The 11,731-nt window shown below is 35.5% G+C and overlaps 1 protein-coding gene across 3 annotated transcripts in view; it reads right to left on the bottom strand.

Annotated features, from left to right (window-relative positions):
* The window catches only part of cyc (basic helix-loop-helix ARNT-like protein cyc), a 31,049-nt gene extending 19,579 nt beyond the window's left edge, over positions 1–11,470 (bottom strand). For all 3 annotated transcript variants that reach the window (XM_018521074.1, XM_018521075.1, XM_018521076.1), the window contains exons 1-3: positions 11,442–11,470; positions 5,752–6,307; positions 552–1,013 (exon numbers count right to left, since the gene is read on the bottom strand). In XM_018521074.1, coding sequence (XP_018376576.1) covers positions 552–1,013; positions 5,752–6,307; positions 11,442–11,457 — 1,034 coding nt within the window. In that variant the 5' untranslated portion in view covers positions 11,458–11,470. The remainder of the gene's footprint in view (positions 1–551; positions 1,014–5,751; positions 6,308–11,441) is intronic.
* Between the last annotated feature and the right edge of the window lie 261 nt (positions 11,471–11,731).

The following is an 11,731-nucleotide window of genomic DNA, read 5'->3' as shown; positions in this document are numbered from 1 at the left end:
TTTAACGTTACTACGACTAAACGCTTAAAAATGAAATATCCACGCGAAAAACGCTCGCAGCGCCATCTACGACCAGTGGTCTGAATTCGTCTCGAAAATACCTTTCAAACGAGCCCCCACTCGACCCATGTTGCCATTTAAGATTTTTGGCCCCTCTCATGCCCCCCACCCTCCTTGAGGTTGGGGGGGCCGAAATCCCCCCTCAAAAGATAGCTTGTTTGAAAAATCGAATCACGTGTTTCGGCGATTTTTGAAAATTTAATTCTTTCAAAAGTTATTAGACCGTCCCGGTACTTTTGGCGGACCCTGTATATAATTAGATAGGATAAGAATAGAATGTAGTACTTTTTAATTTAAATGCTGTATTGTTAATTTATATCAATAATATATCACATTGTTGGTATCAGCGAACCTTGGTGGAACGGTATTTAACGAATCATCGCAAGTTCAGTTAGCATTATCTGGTTTGAGAGGAACTGGTGAAATCAACCGTTAATCCCTTAGAGGCATGAACCCTCGAGGTTCTTAGGCAAATTACGGATTAAACTTACTGGCAAGAAAGCTTCCGTTTTCTGGAAACCGGTGCGAACTCGTCCGAGGTGTCGGTCGCCGGTCCATGGCTAGGCGTGGTGGATGACGTACTACGATGATGTCGATGATGATGATGATGATGATGATGGTGATGGTGGTGATATTGATGGCCGGAGGCGGGTGCCTGCTGGTCGGGGACCATCGTCGGGGGTGTCTCCATGTGCTGGGGCGGTTCAGCCCCCGTTGCAATCTGCGGGATGGTGGCGGTGCTGCTGGTAGAGGTGGTGGTGGTAGTAGTTGTAGTGGTCGTGTTTGGGCTGCTGGGGGTGGTGGTGGTACTGGCAGTGCTGCCGCTGCTGCTGCTGGCGGGGGTTGGAGTCGGGGCGAGACCTTCGCCACCACCCCCCGCCGAGGCGGTGGTTACCTCTCCCACCCCGGTACCCGTGCCTATCTCGCCGAAATAAACCGTGGAGCACGAACTTCTGCAAGCGAATTTTAATTAAGCACCGAAGTCAAACGGCATTCTAATAGCGGATCTTGAAAATCATGATTGCCAAAAATAGATTGTAATACACTTAAAAAATATAGTGAAAGTAATTGTAAAAAAGTGATTATCAAATTTTATATTACATATAGAATTCATGTATTACACATTTTATATTATATATATGAATTCACATATATATATTTTATATATAAATAGTTAAATAAATTATTTTATCGTTATAGCAAATATGAAATAGTTTATATACATCTAAATACCTGTGTGTATTAATTCTATATATAAAACTTGTATAGCTATCACCTTTATAGTTGCTACTACTACATTTTTCTCTGAGTACGTGTAGTATGACTGTCGATTAAATAAACCGATGAAATGAAGTCGCTGCATTAAATCATGTAATACATGACATTAGTACGTAACACGTCATGAAGTTTCTCCGCTGTTTCAAAAAGTCGTATATAAAGAAAATCGTAAATAAGGAAAATTTTTCATATATAAATATATATAAAAGTGTTTAAAAATTATGCAGAATATATACGCAATTATTTTCAAAGAAATTATGCAGGGAGAAATATTCATTATTTCTACATAACTATTAAAAGTATTTAATCATTATCTTTGCAATAACAAGCCATTTAGTTATCAAGATTTATATATTTTCAAGACCCCGAGGGAATAGGGAAAGTTGTGATCGCATGAAAGTGCATAACATTTTTGTATGTAAGTACGCTAATCATATGCGGGGCGTGTAATAATGTATAGTTACACCAACGTCACATCCGGGAGTATTGAACTATCGTCATCGACCTTACGATCTATAAGTTCTTACGAGCGATATCGATCCAATCTTTCGATTTGTCTTACCTGTTTGAACGCATATAAAGTTTTTTGCCGATCGATTAAACCTCGATCGCGTTATCGGTGTTGTCAATCACATTTATGCATATAAGGATATAACAATTCCAATGTATAATCACGCAATTAATCGCATAATGTTTTGAACGAACAAGCATAATTTAAATTATTTTCAAAATTAATCTTCTAAAAAAAGTTGAGGATTATTATTCATTGTTATAACACAAAATAGCAAAAATGAAACGAAAAGGTATTTTAATATTTTATCTTTAAAATTCTGTCAGTATTCTTTAGAATCTTAATCCTTAAATATAATTAGGAAATAAAAAAAAAACAAGTTGAGATGGGGTTAACAAAATTGTTCAAGATGATCGCATATTTGTTTTTCATTTGCAAAACGAAGGACCAAGGTCTGCCGACTATCTCGTCATTGACAATGGCAAATAGTTCCGTGTAGTATGATGTAATGCAAGCGATTAGTGTAATTCTATTTATTCGTAGATAGATACAACGACGCCGACGGCGACGTCATGTCGCGTACGATGCGACAGGTGGGAGCTCACGTATAACTGACATATCTATTGCTAACTGCAACCACGAATCTGAGTTAATTCTTCCGTGCTTCAGCTCAATTTCTAAAGTCTAAGGCTAGTGTTTATAGTCAGTTCTTATATTCAAGACCTCTTAATTTTTGTTTTGAGGTGTCATGCATCAACCAATCAGAAGGCCACATTAGCGTCTGAAGATATTGTTTAAGACGGTCTTGAGATAAGAACCGACTATGAATACATGCTTAAAATATAAAGTACAGCCGCGCGACTTATTTACGAGACGATGATTTTAAATATGTTTTTTATAGTTAAACTACTCTCTAAAACTTTTAGAGTGAAGTGTTACTCTGAAGAATGAAATCAAAGATTGAAAATTGAGCTACTCTAATTCAAAACTAGTTCAATTTTCACATTTTAGAGCGAGATTCCACTCCAAAGAATTTAGAGAGTATACACTGTTTATGCTTAAAGTGAAATAGATCCATAGATAAAATGATTTTGTTGAAATAGCTAAAAATTTAACTAAATATAAATTTAAAAATAATTTTGTCGAAATATCAAAATAATTATGAAAGAATTTCAAGCATGAGCAATGCTGCAAAAAGTTTTAGCAAAGTTTGAGCATCCTAATTATTTTGATAGTCCAACAAAATTATTTGCGAATCTAATTAAATTTGTAAATATTTCAATAAAGCTGTTCTTTCCATGTATATGTTTGGCCAAAGAGAGAAAGAAAAGAATTCTAGCCCAGCCAAGTGCAGCAAAACAGATCTTTTTTTTATTTCATCTCGATCTACTTTTCATTGGATGAATTTTTAAGGCAAATCAGATTATAATCGTGATATAATTATTAGTTAGCTAGGATTATCGAGATAAATCACGAGTTGCACATGGCGTTTGGATTCGTTAAAAAATTAATTTTAAAGGCGTGGACGCGAAAGAGAGAGCGAGAATGCATCTGATCGAGTAGTCAACATAACGCATGGAAATCACATTCGTTGCGGTACTGCGAGACAATGATAAAGAGATGCATTACGCAATGCATCTCGCGACTCGTATAAAATATTGAGCGGGGTATGGGAACAGAAAATGGTGAAAAAAGGCGATAGAATAGAAAGCGCGAAGCTTTCTATTGATCCCCGTTAGTTGCACTACAACTATCGGAACATCGAAATGAAAATCGGGAGCAACATGAAGAGAAAAAAGAAAGATTATCAACCAATTATTTATTATAGTCTTTTTCTATCAATATAGATTAACTTCGGTTTAATTTATTTTTTATGTTCTTCTATATAAGAATTCGAAATTTCTAAGAATTTTTAGAATTAGAAAAAGATAAAAAGTAAATTAAACCGCATGGAAAGGACGGTTTTCCTGAAGTACCTAAAAATTTAGCGAAATATAGATCTGAAAATAATTTTGTTAGATCATCAAAATAATTACGTAAGACACTGGTTATTTATATGTATCCAGTATCTAAATGATATCTGGACCCGTTACTCGGGTAAATTAATTAGTAAAAAGACAAAAAAAACACGGTTCACATTCATGTAATTATTCTAATAGGCAATACTAAATGGCATGTCGCGTAATCGAATTTGCGATGAAATTTGTTTTTTACGTATAAATCTACAAACGTGTATATAAAACAAAAGGCGAAGCGAAGAACTCAAGATGATTGTTAGTTTGTCAAAATTTATTGAAACATTCATCTTGTTTCTATACATAATTATTTTTATGATTCAACAAAATTATTTTCACATCTGTATCTGACTAAATTTTTAGGTACTAAAAAGGGCAAAACTTCTTTTTGTACGAAATTAATCCACATTAGTAGAAATAAACATCCCGTGTAAATGACATTGGTACGTTTTGCTCGCAATGCCGTTAATGAATTATTATGGATGTACGCTATTTAGATCCGTTAGAGCGTAAATGCTGAACTAGCAATGACTGACATTGTCCTTCGCTTCGCCTTTTGTTTTACACACACGTTTGTAAATTTATACGTAAAAAACAAATTTCATTGCAAATTCGATTACGCGACATGCCATTTAATATTGCCTATTATTATTAGAATAATTACGTGAATGTGAACTGTGTTTTTTTCTTTTTACTAATTAATTTACCTGAGTAACGGGTCCAGATATCATTTAGATACTGGATACACGAATAACCAGTTTTCGAGTGATTTCCGAGGTATTACTGACTCGATAACTCGGTATTGACAGCACCGGTCATAATTCCAAAGCCGATTCCAGCAGATTATGCCGAGAAGCTTATTGATTGTTGTTGCACACAATGTGATATAAATAACGTTGTATCGCATAAAACAACATAGCAGCGTAGTTCCGTTTTTAAGAGTAAATAATTATATAATTCGATCATCTCTGAATATTTATTTAATCCAACATCGCAGAGGCAACATCGCATGGAGCAACGTTTTTCAACTAATAAATCATCCTCATCCGTAAATATAATACTAATCACTGCATAAAAAATAAATAATATGAAAAAAATTAATTAAATCTCGTAGGAACGAAAATCTGGACATCACTTCTTTTGGATTGATTCGTCTTCAGGAAAATGTCATTCTTTTTTATCTATCATACTTAATTTCATGAATAATATTTGTTATGCACCTGTTTCTTGTTGTTCTTCTTATTTATTTCAATGTCTTATTTCTACAATTAATTTACTATTTTGTCTTATTTTTCTTATTACTTATTTTTTTTACGCATTAATATCATATTTACGGCTGAGGATGACTTACAAGAGACTTGTCATTGTTCGATTCGATTCTTCTTGAAATATGTCAAACACAAAATCTAAAAGACACGTATTTTTTTATATCGGCCCATTCTCAGTATTTAAGGAGTGAAACAGTCTCTCAAAATTAATGGATATGGCATATTTTCAAATATTAAATTTTGAAACATCTAAATACAAAGTCAAAAAGTATATTAAAAAAGTCCTTTGGAAGAGTGTTCTTCTTGCAATATTATTTGATTTGTCAGCAATGCTCTGTTAAGTTGAAACTTTTCCCCTTTTCTGAAAAATTTAATTTTTAATATAATATAATTTAGAAAATTTTTGAGTTTTTAATTTACATTTCACTCATCCTTTTATTTCTTTCTAAATTTGTCTCTTCTTTTTTACCTTCTTTAAAATTTTCGCAGTACATTTGGGGACCATTTGCGACACGGGTTGATGTAAAAACATGTTTCGTCGATATTGCATTAATTAAGATCCTCTATCTTAATTATTTCGTGACGACGAACACGCAACTAGCGGGACAACCAAACTTACTCCTGCACGGATGAGAGATTATAATAATCTCGTCGATGTTGCTGTTGCTGTTGCTGTTGCTGTCTACCGCTTCGCTGCTGTTGATGTTGATGATGCTGATGATAGAGTTGCGAGGCGGACGTGGCCAATTGCGTGCAGGTGTCGTGCACGGTGCGGTGATGCTCTTGATGGTGAATACGCGGCTGTAGCTCCTGCAGCGAGATGTATTCCTGCGTCTCCTGGGCCGGCACCGCCGCTGCCGAATGTAGGAGCTGGGTGTAGCCCTGTGCCATTTCTTGCGCCACCATCTCTTCCTGTTCCTGTCCGGTCGTAGTCCCGGTACCGCGGAATCGCAGAAGATCGTCCAGTTCGGACTCCGCCGACGGGTGCTGCTGCTGTTGCTGCAGTTGATGATGATGACGTTGTTGCTGCTGCTGATGGGAATGTTGCTGATGTTGATGTTGATGATAGGGCAACATGCGATCATTCACGCAGGCGCCATCGCCTGCGGCGACCACCGCGTCATCATTCTCGACGACGCCGTCGCTGCTGGTGTCCGGCAGTAGACCACCTTCGTCTGAAGAACGACAGAGCGATTCGCCACTGGAGGATTCCCATCAAAGGACGCGCACGAAAACGCTCGTGACGTGCGAAAGTTTCCCTTATTATCCTCACCAAACTAACTTCGGAACCGGTCTCGAATTGAGAGATAAACTTCGCGATCGAAATAAATTTTTAGCAGGAGAATTTATTAATAAACGACTTTTGGGTGATATTCTTCTTGCAAACCTTCCACGCTCCAAACAGAACAACAAAATCACGATGATGTCAAACGACATCAAAATGACGTCAAATGACGTCATCGGAATAACGTTAGAATAAACCGTAACTGACTGAAAAGTAATTTTAAGTAATTATTTTGGAGTCATTTTGACGCTATTTTGGTATCATAATGACTTAATTGTGTTCTGTTTAGGCCTGGAAAATTACGACTGCGTATATAAGTATATTGACTTGACGTGTGATAATTTGCGGTAACTTTGCGCAATGTAAAATATGGCACTATTGACGGACAATTATCCGGAAGCTAAGGCATAATTATCTACTTGTATGAACCCACGCAAAGTGTAACTTTTCACGCCAGTAGTCCCTCATTTTAAACGGCCGATTAATTTCCAGAGTATCGGCTACGACTTGCACGCGAAAAGAACAATTTTGTTGAAATACTTAAAATTTAGCTACATATTGATCTCAAAATAATTTTAAACCATCTAAATAATTATGCAAGATAAACAATGCTACAAAAAAATTTGATGAAATTCTAGCAACCAGCTTGAGCGTCCTACATAATTACTTTGATTCAAGAAAATTATTTTCAGATTTGTATCTAGCTGAATGTTTAGATATTTTGACAAAATCGTTCTTTCGTGTGCAGTTTCCTCGTCAAAGACGAAGGGCACCGCAATAGTTGCAACCGCAAAAAGCGTTGGGAACTAAAAATACGGAGATCATTCACACAACTTACGGTTAACTCTTAACCGAGGTTTAACTCATTCAGTATCTCTTTCCAATTTTAGAATTGGAGATAATAAATAAGTTGAACCTCGATTAAAAGTTAACCGTGAATTGTGAAACTGGGCCTCAGACTGAGATTTTCTTTCCTTCACTAATGACATGCGATGATGATCAATCTTATAATTTAATTTCGTGAACTCGCAAAGAGCAACGCACCATGTCGTAATGTCGCATAAGGAAGTAGACGGAACAAATATGTCGCATGTGCGTAATGCAATCTTCGGCCTTGAGTGATGACAGCACGCCAATGTCACGACGCGATTGTGAGTGCGGTTGAACACGTATCATCAGACATCGCGCGACTTTGGAATGCGTGTTAACTACCGCCGACGTAGAGTATTATATTAATAATTACCCAATAACGGGGGAAAAAAAGAGAAAGGCATGTATCCTTTTCTAGAATGTCGCGGGAAGAGCAATTCGCAATCTTTATCGCGAATTTTTAACGTCATGCCAAAAGTCTAGGCCTAAAATAAATCAACATAACAAAATGAGAATGTCATTGATGTCTCCGGAGTTATTAACAGAGTGTTTCAAAATTCGCGCCCGCGAAGTACAAAACGTAATACTTTTTATGCTAAAAGAAACAACTTATTCTTTTTGCAAAATTGCGTCTAATTAGTAATTTTACAGGAGAGCAGGTTGAAGTTGTACGAGTAAACGCAAAAATTATTTATCGAAGGTAATTTTACTACAGGAAAAAGTTTTTCGTTTTAGCACAAAAAACAACTTTTTCCTTTAGCAAAATTGCGTCCGATAAGTAGTTTTTGCAGGAGAGCAAGTTGAAGTCAACAAATAAGCGCAAAAATTATTTATCGGACGCAATTTCGTTAAAAGAAAAAGTTATTTGTTTTAGCATAAAGTATCATGTCTTGTATTTCGCGGGCGCAAATTTTGGAACACCCTGTATATGGAAAAAATGGTTTTGTTGTAATATTTAATCCCACTAGTCTTCAAAATAACAAATTTTCAGAAAAAAATATCTGACATTAATAGACGAAGTCATCAAATACAAAAAAAGTTCTTAAATAAAATATTAGTAAGAAAATAAATTACATTTTTTTATTAGGCCCAAACAGAGAGAGACGTCGGGGTAAAAAATTTAGCTCTGAAAAATACAGATCTGAAAATAATTTTGAATCAAAATAATTACATATAAGATGTTCAAGAAGTTGCTAGAATGTTAAAATATTTTCCATTGCTTATCATATTTGAGCATTCTGTGTAATTATTTCAATAGTCCAACAAAATTATTTTTAAATCTGTAGCTAACTAAATTAGATTTATTCTGTCAAAACTGTTCTTTTCGTCCAACATTGTTCGTTATGTTTAAATACATAATTCTTTTGATGATCCAATAAACTAATTTCAGATCTGTTGTTGTGTGTATCTATGGATAAATTTTTAAATACTTCAGAAAAATCGTTCTTTCCGTGTATATTTTCTCCGTTCAAGAAATTTTGCACGTGTCAGTCTATACATCGCCCATCCAGCATTGCAGAAGGCTCACAAAGGATGTTTACGCAAGATCGGCTCTAGATCGGCAAGAATATACGGGCGAACGACGAAATCGGTAATCAATCAAACACAAACCCATAGCGAATCATTCGCCTTCAACGCGCATTAATTGCTACCTCGTGCCGCTGCCTGCCAGGCAATTCCGCATTTTTATGACATTTCGCTTCACGGTGTAACGCACGTTAGCGATATATAGACAGCGACGACGGTACTTGCAAACAGAAGGAATGTTCTCCGGAGAAGGGCTCGTCTTGGACGTTTAAGTTTCAGAAACCAATTCCGGAGTGTCGAATGCATGAGCCATCCGTGATAGAAAAAGATACTTTTCTATGGGATAATATTTCAAACGTCCATATCTCTGTTCAGACAGTATCTCCGCGGTATTACTAAATGCGAATCCTTTCACGTAATTTTCCCATGTTGCTTTTATAAATACCGGCAAAATTATGGTAATAAAATCATAATAACCGCGCGTATTTATTTTAAATAATCATTTTAGATAATCATAGATAAACATGCATGTGACTTCTTCATCAAGTCTCGATAGACGTGCAATGTATTATCTTTCGCAATTTAATAATAATTTTCGCAGGTAAGTGAACTCTTATGAGTAGCTTTTCTATAATTAAAATAATTCTCTCGTCTTATGAAAGTGTCAGTACAAGTTGGAATTTTTTGTTCTGTTATGAACGAGATACCTACGGTAGTTGATGGAATTTCGTCTAATCTAAAGATTAAAGGTTACCAGGAGATTTATCAATGAAATTTATGAATGAATTTCCTGTTAACCTTTAATCCTTAGTTAGGTAACTTTATATTGTGAAATATATTGTGAAAATTGATCTAAGTGATAGTGTTACATAAAACTATACGGAAAAGATAATTTTGCTAAAAATTTAACTAGATATAGATTGAAAAATAATTCTGTAAGACAATCAAGTTTGTTGAATATCAAAACTTTTTGTAGTATTATCCTTGAGTTTCTTATATAATTATTTTGATAGTTCAACAAAATTATTTTCAGATCTGTATCTATCCAAGTAGAACCACAAATCACGATAAGTTAAAATGACGTTAAAATAAATCGTAATTGATCCAAAAGTGACTTTTAATAATCATTTTGGAGCCATTTTGATGTCATGATGACTTATGTTCGTGATTGGGTAACTAAATTTTTAGATATTTCCGCAAAATTGTTCTTTCCGTGTACGACAAAGATCTATATGTTTTATCACCGTGTAAACAACGAATGCTCTCCGAAGGAGACCTCGGTGCGTTCGATGACGTGTAAAAAAATTATTCAGAATGCAATCGCGTGACGCTGACGATTGAGATAATAGTGACAATGACATTACCTAGGAGCTGCAACAACGTCGTGCGCGCACGACCTTCGATAACCGTGCTTCGTCGAGCCTTTATCAATGGAAATAGCAATAATGATGTCACTGGCATAATGATCGATATAATAATGGACACAACGATGACACCTGTCGCGATTTTCGATGTTGAAAAATATAATACTTTACCATCAGTAAAACAGTGTCGTTAAATCAAAGTTATCTGAATGGATGAGGAATTCAAAGATCAGAAACAGAAGACAGAGCTTCAGAGAAAAATATCCTTTGTGATCCAAATAAAGGAATCGACACGATAAGACTAGTATGAATACGAATTTTACTTCAATGTGACAATGGAAAAGAAAACAGTACCTGAACTAAGAAGAATATTCCAGTGATTGAAATAATTGATGGAAAATGTATCTGATGGATGAACAGCACAATATGTCACTCTATAACACAAGTTCTTCAATTAAAAGAAACCAATAATAAAAAAACACTTTTTCAACTAAAAGAAAACACTTTAACCAACTCTGTTTAAAAATCACTATTGAATCCACAGTTTGTAATTTATTATTTTTGTAGATAAATTATAGCTTATTAAATTACATACTGACTTTTGTAGATAAATTATAGCTTATTAAATTACCTACTGAGAGTGATTTAAAAATACGAAAAGCAATACGTATACTGTCTAAAAAGACGTTGACGAAGAAGTTATATTCAATTAATGTCCATTTACATCAATGAAAATTAACTTTAATGTCGGTTTAACTTACTTTTTATCTTTCTACAATTCTAAAAATTAAAAAAAAATTAATTAAACCAATATTAAAGTTAATCCACATTGGTAGAAATGGACATAAATCTCACGTGTAATTTAATACCATGAAACAAAATGTATAAAGTAATTATAAAAATTGCACAACGATGTTCTGTATTAGATTGATTTCTTCTTTTGCAAAAATTATGTAGACGAATAATCCTAAAATATACTGAGAAAAAATAGCTACCAAATGTTGAGTAAAATAGTTCCAATCAAAAGTTCGGTTAACATACTGTTTACTAAATATTAAGAAAATAAAAAATTATAGTTTATATTAACCGAACATTTGATTGGCATTATTTCATTCAACATTTGGCAGTTATTATCAGCCTTTTAGTGTATATACTAAACCATACGCAGATCAAAATAATTTTTCCGACGTCTCGATGAAAAAGATTGCGACGCTATTTCGCACATCACGAGCATTCGCGCGTCATCGCGGAGAATCCCCTTACCGAAAAGCGCGTACATCCACGTCGTCGCCGACGACGAGGAGGCGGCGACATCCTCGCGAAGAGGCCAGAAGGCCTGTCGCCTTCCCTCTTGGCGGGCGATGCCCTCGTGCTTCGAGGGTTGGGCCTCCTCGACGGCGACGACGAGGTCGTGCCGGCCGTTCAGTACCACCGTCTACACGAGTCGCGTGTCGCGAGCTCCCGCGAGACGGTGGCCAGCACGTGATGCCAAGCGGACTGCTAACTGACGAAGGAAGGAAAAAAAAAGAGAAACTGTCGTCGTCCTAGCTTCC

The sequence above is a fragment of the Trachymyrmex cornetzi genome, unplaced genomic scaffold (genome assembly GCF_001594075.2).
Source record: "Trachymyrmex cornetzi isolate Tcor2-1 unplaced genomic scaffold, Tcor1.1 scaffold96, whole genome shotgun sequence".
Taxonomy (NCBI): Eukaryota; Metazoa; Arthropoda; class Insecta; order Hymenoptera; family Formicidae; genus Trachymyrmex; species Trachymyrmex cornetzi.
Note: the sequence above shows the minus strand (reverse complement) of the source record. Positions and strands in the feature narration are given on the sequence as shown.